Consider the following 17,919-nt stretch of genomic DNA (forward strand, 5'->3'; position numbering starts at 1 on the left):
CTGAAAAGATACATCGATATCTCTTTAATAAGTTATCAACGAAAAAAAACGTAAATACAATTACTTTCACAAAAAAATTTGAATGAGTGATTCACTTTTATCGTCATTAAGAAACATGTGTTAAAGCGAGTCCGAGTTTGCAGTTCATAAAGACAAATTTATCTGGGATCCGTGCACTTGAAGTAGGCATCAAGGAGTTCTCTAAACATCATTACTGACTAAAGGGAAGTAACTCTTACACAAGTAGTCCCTACTTTTGATGCGAGTCTGTATTCTTTCCCCTGTTTTTTATTAACAAAATACACTTTTATAAAAATAATTCATTATAACACGTCTTAAATTGTAAAAATAAATAACTAATATGTTTACTGTATAAATTAAATATTTCATATTTAAAAAAAAACAGTAAATAATTACAAATGAAATAATAAATTTATCTTGTAAAATAACTAAGTTCCAATTTGGTTATTATGTTATAAATATAGAGGTATCTAACAGCTTTGAACATTCTAGTGTTTGGAATTTCTTACAATTGTGTTAACGAAACTGTTAACATTAATCAATTTAAAAAAATAGAACGGTCAATGTTTAAAAATGCTCCACCGCTGACGAATATAATTATGGTATTTCTTTTTATTCTGTTACACATCATTGAAATGATTGAGCTTCTAATGTTAATATAAGAATATTGAAAAATAATTAACTGCGTCCCGGAAAAAATCCATGGCTTTACGCCTTATATGGATTATATGTAAATACTGATTTTTAGTTTACATTGTTTTATTTTATCGTAAAACACATCATTAAATTGTTATTCTCTTAAAAAAAAAGACATTGAATGGAATACCTTGTTACTAAGCTAATGGTTACATTTCACACAAATTGGTGACGATATAAATTGTTTATTTGACTCTTATTAAACATTTTCAATATTTTCAAACCGGCATATTCTCACAGGCAGGCCCAGTTTCACGAAACTTAATATTCAACATAGGACAGCTTTACAAACTTTAAGGAAAATTCATTAAAGGCCCATAACATTTCCGAAACGGCTTTTAATTTTTAAAATCAGAATGTGAAAAGAGATCGATAATTTTGTAGAGTCGCAAAAGTTATTAACTTACCTTTAATGCTACACGTATCATCACCTTCAGAAAAATGTGATTAAAATAAATATATTGTTACTTTTCCTAACGCGGGTCGTCTTATGTTTCCCATCGTCGTCCTAAATACCGCGGGTATGTAGTTGACTATCACTTTGTTTGTTTGTTTGTTTGTTTCATTCAATTAACGTCCTATTAACAGCTAGGGTCATGTAAGGACGACCTCCAATGTATGCTGTGTGTGTAGTGCAATGTGCGTGTTTTGGGAGACTGCGGTATATTCGCGTTGTGTCTTCTTGTATAGTGGAACTATTGTCCGAATACACTAAGCAACATAGACCACCCAGTCACATTATACTGACAACGGGCGAACCAGTCGCTTTTGATGTGTCTCGGTCAGGGGACAGAACTCAGAGCCTACCTCACAGGGGCGAACGCTCAACTCAAGGCCAAAATCGAGGCGGTGTCAAGGGAGACGTTAGGAAGAATAAAGTCAGTCAGGAAGAAGAGAAAATTAAGACAAGATCCTTAATTTAGTCGCCTTTTACGGTCATGCAATAGGGGCGGCAAAAGCACAATTCTAACGACTATTACTGCGACAGACGGCAAAACAGCGAATTTACTCTACACTGTTATCATATATGATGCAGGAAATCTTGCATATGTTTGGTGTTGTAACCTCATCTTAGGCCATCGGTATATATTTTCTGATGTTATTAATGGGTTTTTTAAAAGAAAACTTTATGTTTTGCTCCGGAAAGGTAGTGGGCCTTTAACGTTCTAAAAGAGATTTCCATAATTTTCTGTAATGTTTTTCTATGTGAAATTATAAGTTAATGTTCTGAAAACTGAAATCAACTAAACTGAGATCAAACAAAACAGCCTGTAGAGCAACAAGGGACGTAACTCATGATACCTTAGACTCACAATTGCTATATATATCGTGACCGAGTTTCAAATGGGGTTAATTTTTTGGTTGCATATAATTTTATTTCTAATAGGTTAGTAATGTACCAATATGACGAAGGAAATGGTCACAATGCTTTATTTTCCCACACTTGACAAGAGTTTCTATTTTAAGACATGTTGATCGAGCTTCATATGCAATTGGATCTTGTCCTAGGGTAGGGGAAACACAGCTTGATCGACGACGTCATCAATTCATGCAACGTCATCAATATTGACGCATTACGACGTTAAAGAACATCCTATTAGCATATTTTGAGAGTAATCCGATTAATTAAAACAATTCGGTGATACTGGGCGTTAATTACAGTGAATACGGTATATATATATATACATTTACACACTACCTATCAAATCAACGTTCATCAACATTAGCGGACTTCAGTCAGCGATCTTCGTTCACATGACCTTATAAGTCCTTTACGTGCTATTTAAGATATCGGTCATTTGATAATTGTGTGTTATATGTGTTTAATTTAGAGACATAGTAAACAAATTCCCGTGTATATTTCTATTGAAATAGATTATGACAGATATTTTTGATTGACATTTCATTTGGGTAAAAGTGCAATGTGTCTCGTGTCTGTCCTTGGTTTCACTGTCAGACTGTGTGGGTATAGAACGTAAAGCAGTACAGAAGGGCAAAGATTGTTTTGCTATTATTAGGTTCAGGTCGGGGCGATTAGCATTAGGCTGAAAACTTACATATCTACTCTACACCTGTAATTGTGTGATATTTACGAACTGATAATGAAACAGATTAATACTTTATAGATTGTGAAAATTGATTTTATAAATAAAACGTAAATTACATATCTGATCAGCAAGATGAAAACGCTTTAACACATTTGTTCCATAGCAGTGCCCCACTCACCCTAAAACAAAAACCAAAAACGTTTTCCCTTGAAATAATATGTGTAAAACCTATGTTGAAAAGAATTGATATTCTTGGATCCTGAGACAATTCAATAAATGATATTTTACTGTGAGTTTTATTGGAGAATCAATTAATCCATGTTGCCCAATGGCGATGTATACGTTGACACTTCTTCAAAAATCATTTATTATTATTGTCAATCGAATTCTTTAGTATTTGTGATAATTTATGAACTATAACAAGAAAGTCTGATGTGTTCTATTATTGGATACTGGAACATTTTCGATTGTCGTTTCAAAATAACTAAAATACATGTAAATGAAAGTAGTACTAGAACGGAGCCTTGACGAACACCTGTTTCAATTCAATACTTAGTGTATAATAATCAACACATCCGTGACTAGTAACCATGTATTTTTTATCTTAAGAAACGAGGTGGGTTAATTCAATCTGATGTTATTGGACTTTTGTTTTTAACAAAAATTACTGCCAATGATCATTAATACTGAGCGGTCATCATACCAAAAATGTAGAACAGTTACTGGTATTTGGTTCTTTGATACCATTTTCTATACCCTACAAACTCTTTATTGATAAGTGTGCATATTATGGTGTACTCTACTCGATTGAAAAAAAATGTGGTATGTTTTATAACACGATACAAAGAATTGCAAAACTAAATCGGCTTCCAGAAATAATACAGTCCAATCCATGCACTTAATACAAACTCTAATTATACAAAATCACGTTTTATACGAATATAATTGAAATCCCCTACAAATTACAATTGATATTCTTGTATTTACCCATTTAGTACGAATTGGTTAATAAGAAAACCCGGGTTCAATTCTTTTTATTCCTTGAACCTTACGGTTCGTCAGAAAAATTGCATTAATATATACAGTGCAAAAAAACTTAAAATACAACCACATACTGATACACCCAACACGTGCACGACCGATACGGTAATAATAAACATTTCCTGAGTGTCCTGGGCACTTTTTGTGTTGTTTTAAATCCATATAATACGAAATGCCAAAACCAGGGTTGGCGAATCGTGACCTATATTAGATAATGATGATTGGATCATGAATAATGTACAAGCCTAATTGAATAAGCTAGGATTGGGGTATTTGTGGAATAGTACATTTGTTCTTATCAGAGTAATATTGTATATAAACTAATTGAACAAAAAAATTATGATGTATGTACCCAAGAAATTGTATACAGAATACAGAATTCCTCAAAAGGAATTTAATATCAACATCTAGTAGACAATTTTGGATTGCAATATTATTTAAAGAAACCCATTGATCAAAAGTATAAAAACAGTATTACAAGTATACGATTAAGTAGTCATAAGTTAAATATAGAAAGTGGTAGGTTTCAAAATATAGCACGACCTAATAGAATCTGTACAGTTTGTTATACCAATGATATAAGAAGATGAGTTTCACTTCATCCTTAAATGTCCTTTTTATATCCAACTACGAGTTAAATATCTTAAACCTTATTATTTTTATCATCCAAGTGTGTTCAAACTTGTTCAATTACTCAGTGTAAATAATGTTAAAGGTTTAATTAATCTCGGAAAATTCTTAAAACTGGCATTCCAGAAACGTTCTCAGTCTCTTAATACACCGTAACTGTATAGTATCTGATGTAAAATATTTGTGTGCTAATGTTTGTGTTTTATTGTATACAATCACTCTCCTGTACATATTTAAATTATCTAATATGTATAAAATTGCACTTTGTGTCTTATAAACCGCAAGGCTTACGGAAATAAACAAATTGAAAATTGAATTGACCTATACAGCTATAGATGCGTTTTGATAATCGGTCATTACCGTGTGTCGACACATGTATTCTAATCATATATATTTATCGTGGTTATAATCCTCATTCATGGGATGAACAGTTTTCAATAAAACAGAAGTATATCCCTGTCCAAAGTCTCACTTTTTTATTTTCTATGTTTTTTGTACAAATGTTAACTACTTAATACGAAAACCACATAGTACGAAAGGTTTTGAAGGGTCCCCAGAAATTCGTAATAACCGGGTTGGACTGTAGCTAGATAATGCATTATCTTAATGTCGTAGTGCCAGGGCTGTAGTTCCCAAAAGTTATTTAACGGTAATCGTTAAATTATGAAATGTGCTGCTCCGATGTTTGCCCGGAAGATATTATATAAATTTATTTTATAATATAGAACATGAATGGAACATGAAAAGTAAATGGCACATTCTAAACATTGTGGCCGTGTAGGTAGGGCGTTCTAATACCCCATTCTCTTCTTCCAATTGCATGATCCGTAAAGTCGACTAGATTTGGGATATAATATTTTTCTCGTTAAAGTCGACTAGATTTGGGATATTATTTTTCTCTTCTTCCTTACTAATCTTCTTCTTTGTCTTCCTTAACACCGCTTTGTCTTGAGTTTCTATGTCCCTCCGCCTCTGTGAGGTACACCCTAGTCTATAACAGTGGCCAGTTTCTGTTCCCGTTTAAATAGAATCATAACGGAGTGGGACTACTGGTTTGTCAGTATAATGTGACCGTGGATGTGCCTGTTCGGTGTCTACGGCAGCATGCTTCAGTGAGATTGCACTACAAAAAAGAGCATCAGTACTCCAGCGTTTCTCCACTTCGAAAAACTGACACACACATTAATAACCATGATTGTTGATTGAACAATAAACGAAATAAGACAGAGCTATTTTAAAACATGTTTATTTTCTACTTGCATACGTCATGCACAATAAAATACACAATGTACAATATAAGACACATTTGGACCTGGACGATCAAACAAACACATCATTGAACTGACAACTCCAAAACTGATCTCATTCACACAATGATATACTGACCAATCAAAGTTCGCGAGAGGTACCCTGTGAAAAGGCGGAGTCATAGAGGCGATAGCTACAAACTTGCATTCGAAACAATTTGTATGGCTGTATAACTCCCAACAAGGTAACCAATCAAAGTGCAGTGTTCAATAAGTTCGTGCTTAGACAAATCAGTAAGATAGGCTTATCATCGTAAAATCGATAAATGAAAGACAATTGAATATAAAACAATACTGTAGTACATGATTTGGCAATTATTGTGATAAAATAAACATCCTTATCGAGTGTCCCGACAGGATTCGGATCCACGACAAGTTATTTCTGGAAGTAATGAACAATGTAAGTAAATACAACGTTTTGGGAACAAGACATAAACTGATTATGTTCTGAAACTAAATTCACCGTATTACACTCTATCAGTTGTATATCCTTGTTTTTAACGGAGTAATCGAAGGGAAGTTACACTGATAGCTCAGAATGGTATTCTAACAAGAAATACGTTTGAAGCTTCAAATACATAACAGCAATGGGAGTAAATTAATATGACACTATGTATTACATCATTATACTTTAAATTTGTGTTGGCGATTTCATTTTCATAATTGATGCTTGGTAAAATGACATTGATGAAACATTTATTTCACATAGTTTCAAAGTATATATAAACATTAACCCTGTTTTTTTAAGAATCAATTCAACCCAACAACGACATTGGGAAGTGCTGTTTGATTTGAAATGTAGGGAACACAAACCCGTCGGTTTCCAGCGAAATCAACATACATCATCTCATGTCCTCAGTGCGACTCGAACCCATGTTTCAGAGGAACATCGTCCTATATAAATACATTCGGACACAAATCAGACATAAATTTTCCATTAAATATAGAAATAAGGCAATGGTCGCAAAGAGATTATGAAAAATAATATCATTGGTCAAAATGAGTAAGTGATTTCGATATACCCGTGATTTATCTTTACAAAATCTCAATCACATGAAGCCTTATTCCAATAGCATTTCCAATGATGTCTATTTATATAATTAACAATGCAAGTTACCAATGGTCTGAAGGCTTTAAAAAGACTTGATATATGTGAGACCTTATTTAATAAAGGAACGATACAAACTGAAGACTTCATCGTAATTTTAGAAACATCAACACACGTCTTCATATTTTATAAAATACAAAAATCAGCTAAAGAGAGCGTGAAGAGTTCCTTTTTGTCATCCTCGATACTCCAGGGGCTCGGATCACTTACGATCTCTACACCCCTGGACTATCTCATAGTGAGTTTGAAGGCAGCTCAGCTGAAAATGTTTGACCAATCACTGTGTGCTAGCAAAAATTTCCTTTGAAGACTACAGAGAGAGCGACGCCTAACATCAAAGCCACACAGTCAACCACAGTGAACCGTTATACGGCTCTTTTGATGTACATCAAATGACTAAATTACCTGTTCGATTATGTTGCCTCAAGTTTTACTATGAGATAGTCCAGGGGTGTAGAGATTGTAAGTGATCGGAACCCCTGGAGTATCGAGGATGCTTTTTGTAAGCCAAAAGTATTCCATCAGTCACGTGATTTCCGGTTTTCGGGTGTCACATGGTCTTCGTTTCTGTGTTGATTGTAGTCATTTTTCCAAGTCACTACAGGCACAAAATACATAAAGATGTCCATGTCATGGAAATCCTTGAGTTGTATTCTATCAAAACGTACACCGCATTGGAATTTACAACATCATGTCAAATCCGGGTCAAGGGTCAAATCCACTGTGATATTGTGAAGTTCAGTATCTGAGGAAATCATGTTTAGACTTTGTCCATACAACGGACAGTAACAAATGCCTTTTCTCGAAACGGACCCTTCATATTAAACATGAAGACTTCCCATTGTTGTTCCTTGTGCCTGTGAAGAAACATCCATTCCATGTCAAAGCTCACTCCATCCCCCCATGCAATCTATTACTTAGGTTTCCAAGTTTCTTGTGGTTAAGACGAAATATCCGTCTACTCAATCTCGTCGACGAAACCCCGCACACTGAACACGTGCATGTAGTAACTGGCGCCATTGTAGAGTGTGATCAGCAGAAGGAGAACCAAGAGGAGACAATGGGCGATATAAAAATAGTAACAGAAAGTCACCCCCAGCAGGGCCACGGAACAGAACAGCCAGTTGGAGAAGAAATAGCAGATATTTCGAGACCTGAAAAAATAAGATTTTAAATGTTCATAATGTGATCAAAGTAAATATAGATACATTCATTATCTATTTATTTTTATTTTATTTATTTATATTTTAACAGATAAATGTCATCCATATTTTTTTATTTCTTTTATATTTTTTGGAGAAATATCTGGGTTATTTTATTTTAAATATTTTTTTAAATCTGTCTTCCATATATTTTTACTTTTTTTTGTTTGTTATTTATTTATTTTTTTTTTTTTTTTTTTGCAGAAATATCTCTGTCTTCCAAATTGATTTTTTCTGTAATCGTGATCTACGAGAAAGATATCTTTGTCTCACTAATTGATGAGTAATGATTACTATTTACTGGCAGGAAGATATAGCTCTATATAATAAGTAATCCGATCTATATCGTTTATCAAAAGCATAATTGATTATATATGAGTCAAGGAAGTTTGTAGTTGGTAGCATGAACACGAGATATCGCACAAAAACACGAGATATCGCACAAAAACACGAGATATCGCACAAAAACACGTGATATCGCACAAAAACCTTTTTGCAGGCGATATCACATTCCGATCAATCAAACATTCAAACCATCGTGAAACAAGGGAAGTAATCCTTGATTGTTTAAAATGGTTTGTCACCGCCGACAAATTACATTGACTCCATTTTGCAGACGATACAAGAAATGAACTCACCCTTCCCCACAGCAGTTAAACATTTTGTGGATGCAGCCTCCCTCTTTGGTCCCGAGGTAGTTAAAGCTGAGGAAATGCTCCGGTCCGGGTTTCTTTATCACGTAAATTACTAGAGCATACATTCCCTGTAAAAATGAAAAGGGATATCAATATTTGGACATGTTTAAAATGTATCCCGTAATCTAATCTGTCGTGTTTTTAAATATCATATTCATGCCATAACTAAAATTGTTTCTTTGTAATTATGAAACGGAGTAGTCTCCCTTTTACTTAATTTATAAAAAAAGTTGTCTCCCCTGACATATTTGCTATAATACAATTTTGGCGGCAAATAAAACATAGAAAACTAAATCAAGGTTAATCATGTAATGGTGATTGGGGAAACCCTTTGTACCTACACTGTGAAAAATAAAGCAGAGGAGAGGAACCAGATAAAGCCATATTAGCATAATGGGGTCCCATTCTGTATTTCCAGGATTAAATGTATTGACCCAGTATTGTGACGTAATATCCGGATACCAGCGGATTCTGTAAAAAAAAACAGAGCGAATAAAAATGATATAACACATGTATCGGAGTTACTTCCCTTTTTTTAAGTACTGAGTTACTTCCCTTTGTTTTAAGTGCTGAGTTACTTCCCTTCGTCAATACTGACCGAGCAGAAGAAAGAGAAGTAACTTAGCCTAGACCATAATGATTTAGTTCTGTAGCTACACCATAAAGAATCGCAACGCACTTTTTACTACAAAAAATAAAAAATAGAGAAATGGAAGAATCAAAACATAAAGAATAAAAGGGATTAAAATATCAGCATATTAGTTAATGGTTTAACCACCTACATGACTGTGTCTGTTGATTAGAAGAGAAGTGGATTAAAGGAACTCACACAAAAGAGAGAAGTCCGGGAATGATGTGTATGAAAGTTGATGTTACTTTGTCATGGTTATGGAATACCAAGGAATTCCGGTAAACAACCATGGCCCAAAGGAGGGGACCATTCGCTATCCCGAACACCACAGCGAACATCAGGGGAGAGTCTGCTATCCTGCACATAATAATACAGCATTTTTAAAACATCTCGTCACTTTGTGTACGCAAATGAGTTTTCTCATCGCAAAAAAAAAGCAGGAAATCGTTTTCGACAGTCTTTGGAAGGATCTCCGGAAATTGCCTGATTATTCCGAAGATTGTCGAAAATTTCCCCTTTTATGCGACATTTAAGCAGTGATGTCACTATTTTTTTTTTATTTCATCAATACTTATAATTAATTTTGTACTCTATTTGATAAAATGAAGTATGTTTAAATGTAACATTATAATGGTTTTTCAAGGGATTTTTTTTTCCGAATCAATACACAATGTCAATGTCTCTATTATGACGTCACGATAACGTTTCGTGCCATTCTCGATTTTTTTTTTCATAGTGATTGCGAAAAAAAAATGGCTAATCAGACAGCCAGATTTGGTATGAAAACAAAGATTATACAAAAATGTATGTGCACATACAATGTCTGTCTTTTAAAAGACTGTACAGATGACCAAATGATCCATCAATTTTCTGTATGGAAATCTTACAATAATTATCAGTGAAAACAAAACATCAGGTTTAATAAAATCAGACAATATGGTGGAAATGATAGAAACTAATGTAAACGCAGTAAAACTCACCATATAAATATATACCACGTGAGGTTGGCATAGTAACAGAAATCCAGTAGAAAATACTGCCATTTGTTTTTACTGAAATGAACATTACATGAATGAAAGCTCAAATGCTAAATAAGTACACAAAACATATATGTCCCCAAATGACACTGTATACGTAATATCATAAAACGATAAAAACTAATCAACTGATAGGAAATAGGATAAAAGACGGATTTATTACAAAATTATTTACGACCAGTAACATGTCTTAAAGAAACTATTTCAAAGGACCTTTGTTAACGATATCTTAAATAAGATTACTACATTACACGAAATTTGTACCCGTATATCACAAGACGAAATAACTAACAGAATCTGAGAGAAATTGAGGACTCGACAACTAATTATTACGTCTTTGAATATTACAGAGTTAGCTCCCTTGCTGGTACATAGGTATCGATTATTACGTTATTATTTTGTGAGCGCAATTCACGTCGTTTTCTCCGAAACGTATGACGTTACGCTCGCAAATTCATGACGTCGCAATCAATATCTACCCGCAAGGGCAGATAACTCTGTGATATGCAAATACAGAATATATATAATAATGATATTAATTTATTACTATAATTAATATTTGATCCGCTCTTTTGAAAGCACTATCTACATTGCTGAAAGCATTAACATGTGTAACTTATACATCGCAATGTCATGAAGTAGAGTTTTCTTTGATTGATGTTTGTGATACTCACAAGTAGATGAAGATGCGAACAGCGATGACAACGGGTAATGATATGGCGTAGAAGAAAGGGAGTATGTACTGCGCGTGCAGAGCCAGATGTGTAAGAATCACTATGACAACAAGGACGAATACGTGATACAACTTCTCTCGCAGTCGGCTTTTCTTCTTCTGAAATAGACAAGGGACATACTATTTTAATTACATGATATTGACAAAAGGAAACCCATTAAAAATATTGACAAAAGAAAACCCATTAAATACTATTGAAAAAGGTAAATATGATATTGATAAGGGAAGATTATTACATGATGCTGACAAAGGGAAACATATGATATTGATAAGGGAAGATTATTACATGATGCTGACAAAGGGAAATATATGATATTGATAAGGGAAGATTATTACATGATGCTGACAAAGGGAAATATATGATATTGCTATTGACTAAGAGAAATTCTTTACATTATATTCACAAAGGGAAACCCATTACATGATATTGAATGACAAAGGGAATCTTTATCTAATTGGCGCGATTCTGTTGTCAGGCAATTTTTAGAGTCTGAAATCCCTAAAGTCACACTCGATGATGATGAAGTCGACGCGATGACTGGAAAACTTATCGAACACGTTGGTAGGAACAATATATTTGCTAAAACAATCCATTTTTGACAATGAGACAATCGACATACAAATCCATTGAAATTGATTGATGTGAATTTCGCTCGCTGGTAACGTGGGTTTTTTTCCGGGCACTGCGGTTTTTCCACCTAAGACCCCTCGCAAGCTTGGCATCCCGGCCATTTGTAGGCCTATAAGTTGTATAACTTGTTTCGCAATCGATGTAAAATAAATAAAGGATAAGGTGCGTTAAGGGCCGGGTTTTTGCCCATGACGTTCCTTGTTCTTTATATTTTATATATTGTACGCAAGCATGCATCTACAAGGGATGCATTTGCTTTGCATTTTTAGTTCAGTTCTGCAAATTATTTCGTCAATGAAACTAACCGGCACGAATTCAAAAGGCACTAATTTGCAAAATTGATCAATCTGAAATGTCACTAGAATATGACCTTCAAGGGAATACTGTCAGATTATCTTTGAAACAAAGTTAATTTGTAAATTTGTATTTTAACACGACATAAACATATAATTTCTTTTTCTTTTTTTTATAGGTTTAATTTTTGGAATATTTCTGACAGAACTTTTATAATTATATAATTTTTAATACATACCGAGTTATTTGATAAAATTGTATTCACCCAAATATTATAACTTAAGAACGATACAGGGAAAATACAAAAACATCACTTGTAGAGACTCGGAATGAAAAGCTGAATTACTTCCCCTTTCTGTTCTCTAAATAATTATAAACGCTGCCTGTAGACAAACAATGCTTCCATAAAATAAAATATATCTAAATTAGAATCTTTAAGATAAAAACTTTATTTCATATATTTAAATAATGTAGTATTATCGAAATTAAATGATATCAAAATTAGATAACAAATAGTTAAGGAAGGGTTATTAAAACTCTCTGACAGTTTATAAACGAATTAAATGCGATTTCAGTGGTTTTAATTAGTTTAACGTCTAAAAAAAGAAAGGTGTTTTTAGAAATCCAGTTCGGCCAATTAAGGCTGGACTTATGACTGTAAATGTGTTATGACAGTAAATTAAGAAGATGAAAACTTAATCTGACGTCTACACAAATTATTAATCTGGGTAAAAAGTACAAGGGGTGTAACACATTTATACTTCTTTTATTATAACGAGCTGCCTCAGAACATACAATAAGAACTATACGACATTCTAGTCCTGATTTAGCCTTTGAAGTTACATATAGTTTAAAGAAATAACAGTTGTTTTAATACATTTCTAATGAACCGTATTCGTTCAAGACATTAAAATTAGGATCCGGATCGAAATGGTATATAAATACCTTTATCCATTGTTCTAAAATTTGAGTATTGACTATGATAAAGGCTATATTATCTCGAAACTTTATTATTTACTGTTTATCGTCTTCTTTCTACTTATCGTAGCAACAAATACGAAAGAATTATCTCCCCTTATAACATTCTGGTAATAACTCCTATTAATACTTAACTCATTCATCTTAGCTATATCATAATAATATACTATTTTGGATTTTTATTTATATCAAACATAATCTACACTTTTAATTAATTTATAAAAATATGCCTCACTTATAGAACTTAATTTATTTCAAAATATTTTACCTGACGGATTCGCAACGTAAAATAGAATAGGATTTAAAAAAATCAATCAGATTATACTTGCATTCAAAAACTTTAACGATTTTGTTGAAACTGACCGTCTGGTTTCCCGGACGATTACTAAATACATGTAGAACAATGTGTAGAGAAATCCCGATTTATCTCATTGAAAATGTATCCTATTATGACAATGTAATGGAATTGAAATATCGATTCATTGGAGAAAACCTAGTATTTTAAACACTCACCCCGGCTGGCTCAAGTGACATGTTTAATCTTACGGTCACACACACACACACTGGTACCGAGAATGCTGGGTGCATAGGAAATAAAGATAAATGGTAGCTTCTATAATGAATAATAACTGGTGTCAAGAATATGTAATTATCTATATTTATAATGAAAAAAAAACTATATCACGGATTTCGAATGAAATGTTTATTTCCGGTTGATTTATTAACTTAGCGATAAGTTACATTAAATTTGAATCACCTAATTTGACGCTATAATGTCATGTTCATATCTTATGTGAGGATGTCAGTATCGAGAGGCCATGGCCTTTAGTCATTATTTCATATTCAGATTTCAAATTAAAGTTTCTCTTACCCCGGAATTTCCGCAATTTTACCGGTGTGAGATTTTTCTATCTCACCCTAGGGTAAAGACAAACTGCACGAAGTCTGTGCACTTGCTCACACAGGGTAACAGAATTATGCCCCCTCTTTGGTTTGAGACGGGAGATCAACCCTTGGGATAAGATTACTCGGCAAAGCCTCGTATTTGACAACTTAAGAATCTTTTCCTCGGGTTATGATTGTCCTGTCTTACCTCAAATGGGATGAAAGATTCTTTTAGTATGATATTTTCACGTGATTAAGGTGTCTGACATTCTAACACATTATTATAATAACACGTCAGTACCTACGGGGTAAAACGGAGGGATTGATATCATAGCCATACTGTAACCCAGAGGATGGAGTTTGATATAACGACAGTGATAGTAACGCCTGGAGTATCGAGGATGTAGTTGGAAATGGCGATAGTGATAGTAACCCTTCGGGTATCGAGAATGGGTGTGGATATAACGACAGTGATAGTAACCCCTTGGGCATCAAGGATCAATTTGGGCAATAAACCCTTAAGTATTGATGACGGGGTTGGATGTACAGTAATTGAGGTATCGAGAAGGGGGTAGTTTTGCCGACATTGATAGTAACCCCTGGAGTAACAAGAATGGTATTATACCGGTAACGACAGTGATAGTAGCCCCTGGGGTATCGAGGATGGGGTTAGATATAACGACAGTGATAGTAACCCCTGAGGTATTTAGGATGGAGTTGGATATAACGACAGTGCTAGTAAGCCCTGGGTATCGAGGATGGCGGTATACCTGTAACGACAGCGATAGTAACCCCTGGGCACCAAGGATTAGCTAGTTAAAATGACAATGATAGTATCCCCTTCTCATTGTCTCATATTGCCCATTTAGACAAAGTTTGCACCGTGTATAAAAATAATTTAATTATAAGGACATTTTTTTCTTTGCCCCTTTGGTGGTCTTTATATTCAGTGAGGAGGACAATGTCGGCCGCTCCTGTGGTCATTTTTGGGGGCTAACCTAACCTAAATCATGTAGGTCAATGTGATATCGGACTTTTGACATTGGCCTTATATGACACCGTGTATAATGTACGACATACAAGCCATGCACATTGCTAGCTTACTTTAGGTCAAAATGATAACTGTGTAGTCCATAGCGATCAAAATTAGATTAAATTGATGTTGCACACATCAATATCTCTCCAATTATCACTGTGTAATTTATACACATGTAGATATCCATGTAAATTTTAGTACGAATATATTTCAGTGTAACCAACCTTATGTCACAATAAATCAAATATGCTGTAAGATGACAAGGCGTTTGCATTTTCATTTTACTCTAGGGCAGGTATATATAATATACGGCCTCTGGACAAAATGGACACATGACGATGGAACAATATATATACAGAAAAATTAAATTCATCAATGACTTTACATTTTGATTGACAGCCATTGAAAGCGATACTTTGAAAATGACGAATAGAAACTGACATGGATATTGATTTCCGTTCCGGTTCATTTAGCTGGGAGTTCATATCCTTTCGTTTTCTGTATACATAAAAAATAATAGAATATACACATTCTTGTGATAATAAAAAAAATAACTTATCAATTATAGTTTAATAATATTCCTACGTAAATAAAAAAAATAAATATATATATAAAAGAGCTGGTTCATGAATTACAGACCAAAATGGCATATCATTTTGATCTGAGCTTTACATGTATCAAATTTGTCTGTAACAACCATTGAAGGGGAGAGAGAAAAACCGGTCACTATAGACAGATTGCCTTTATAAACAGGTTGGGGCTTTCAAGCCAGCCAGCCAGTAAATTTATTTCTGTTATAAAGACTGCCTGCTCTTGTTCATTAATGAAATCACATATATAGCTCACCATAAAGAGACTAAGGCTATGTTATTTAAAAGGACATTTCAAGTCGATGAAAGGGCAACACAAAACGGATGGAGAACAATTACCCATGTAAATATATGCCATCTGCTTTTAATAGAGAAAAATACCATTGGTCAGCGGTGTAGCATCTTTAATTGGCTGCTATATTAAATCTAGAACGAATATACGTACCTGGCCTACTTTAAAGATACCATTGTTATTCAAACAAATTTTACAATATTGCAGCTATCATGAGATGAACGCATGTTTATAACTTTTGAAATGTTATAGTTTACAAATCTTACCTGTGGTGCTACAGGGGGCTCCTGTTTCTCCAGCTGGACGTAAGGTAACTCCATTGTTTTAGCGCTGTTAATATCAAACCCATTGATAACACTATCGTGGCTAGGCATTATGTCGATTGTCCAGCTTCACAATAAACAACCACAAACAACAACAACAATATCAACGACCATATCTCCTGTTACTATCGGTCATTTCTGCTATATCTCTCGCCGATGACTGATAGATTATAGTTTAACACTCAGGGTTTTACTCACGGCTGTACTGTTATCTGTCCGGCTATAAGCTTACGTCACTTTCATCCCGTTAGGGGGCTATACATATTAACTGGGCAACAGTTGTCTAAGCCATACAATACTCCACTACGCTCCGTTTGTATCGCAAAGTGTGTAGTACAGGTTGAACCCCCAAATGGTTACCCATGTATACACTCATGACCAGTATATTTTGTCACGCGTGCACAGTAGAAGTGGCACCAAACGTTCACCGCATGGACACCATTATACGATTGATTCGGCTAAAAGTACTAAATCGTCATAATGAACGTTATGAAACAGTCCTAAACTTAACTACTAAAGTTCTCTATTAAGTAACATCTGTATGTGCATGTCATATTTATTTTACTGTAGACTACCGCTGGGTTGTCAAAACCTAACTTGTATCCGTACTGTTTATTATTGGTAACGTTAGCTATTGTATTCTCACATGTACATGTATACTGTCAAACGCTACATCGGCAGTTTTTTATCTGCGTAACACGTCAAAAAAGTGTTAAACTTTCCAACAATAACAGAACACACAATTCAGGCAAATACTTTGTTAACTGAGCGCAGTATGACTCTCTAAAATAATGTATCGCCTGACAACAATTTTGACACCTACCATTTCTCCTCCATCAATGTGTCTTTTTATAACGTCCCGATCGTCAGAGTACCTGATACCAATATAAATACTTCTATATCCTTGTTGATACATTGTCATTTTCCATAATCAGTCTTTTTTCTCTTACCTCGCTAGGCGCTCGATCCTCCATGCTTAATTTTCAGCTGTGTAATAGCCTAAGTCTTCCATGCGGGTATTCTCCTTATGACGTCGTCATCATCATTGGTGGATTACGTCACTGTTAGCATTATCTGATGACGTCATTTTATCAAACTGAGACCTGTATATCTACAGGCATAGATTGTGGCGGTCTAAAATTATTTTTGGCGATGTATTTCATAAAAACATTCGATTTCTGTCTTGATTCATTTCTGCATTGATATTTCGGAAAAATAAATTCCAATCCCTTTCCGGTGTCGCTCTGGAAATATATTAGTAATGGTTGCTCTGGTAGTATACCGTTCAAGACCATCAACATATATGTAACTTATACCTATAGGTATACGGTATACGTGTATTTCTTACAATATACATGCATGTGTACAACCAATCCTGTCTTAGCTACCATTTGTAATACACGGTCACATGTCGGAAATGACCACTTGGAACCGTTGATTCTACTCGACGTAAATTGAAGCTAAGCGACTCCGAGGAAATATTCATTTTAAAATGATTTCTGATCAAGGATTTATTATCAGTACAGCCAAAGTTTTGAATACAATACAATACAATAATGATCACTGGGTCACCCTAAGGCTTATCATTTTTTTCAGTTAAAGATAGCAATTTGATGCTAGGGATACTGATTTGATGCTAAGAATAGCAATTTGATGCTAGGGACACTGATTTGATGCTAAGAATAGCAATTTGATGCTAGGGACACTGATTTGATGCTAAGAATAGCAATTTGATGCTAGG

At 34.2% G+C, this 17,919-nt stretch overlaps 1 protein-coding gene across 2 annotated transcripts; it reads right to left on the minus strand.

Moving 5' to 3' along the window:
• Positions 1 to 5,666: 5,666 nt before the first annotated feature.
• Positions 5,667 to 17,480, minus strand: LOC138335343 (uncharacterized). 2 transcript variants are annotated; one of them, XM_069284383.1, is made up of 7 exons: positions 17,129 to 17,480; positions 11,091 to 11,248; positions 10,360 to 10,431; positions 9,578 to 9,736; positions 9,090 to 9,219; positions 8,692 to 8,816; positions 5,667 to 8,005 (listed from the first exon to the last, which is right to left on the minus strand). In XM_069284383.1, exons 1-7 carry the CDS (start codon positions 17,150 to 17,152, stop codon positions 7,810 to 7,812), a joined length of 864 nt encoding a protein of 287 aa, XP_069140484.1. In that variant the 5' UTR covers positions 17,153 to 17,480; the 3' UTR covers positions 5,667 to 7,809. The 2 variants fall into 2 exon arrangements, with proteins under 2 accessions (XP_069140484.1, XP_069140482.1); XM_069284381.1 differs by lacking the exon at positions 17,129 to 17,480 and adding an exon at positions 16,122 to 16,765.
• Positions 17,481 to 17,919: the final 439 nt, after the last annotated feature.

Source organism: Argopecten irradians, chromosome 11 (genome assembly GCF_041381155.1).
Source record: "Argopecten irradians isolate NY chromosome 11, Ai_NY, whole genome shotgun sequence".
Lineage (NCBI taxonomy): Eukaryota > Metazoa > Mollusca > Bivalvia > Pectinida > Pectinidae > Argopecten > Argopecten irradians.

What these genes read in the sequence shown, in the direction of transcription:
- LOC138335343 (XM_069284381.1), bottom strand. Translation starts at nt 16,229, where the DNA reads ATGCCTAGCCACGATAGTGTTATCAATGGGTTTGATATTAACAGCGCT. An exon ending in GTTCGCATCTTCATCTACTT is followed by an intron (nt 10,432 to 11,090) that starts GTGAGTATCACA and finishes TGTTCATTTCAG; the next exon opens with TAAAAACAAATGGCAGTATT. An exon ending in CCCGGACTTCTCTCTTTTGT is followed by an intron (nt 9,220 to 9,577) that starts GTGAGTTCCTTT and finishes TTTTTTTTACAG; the next exon opens with AATCCGCTGGTATCCGGATA.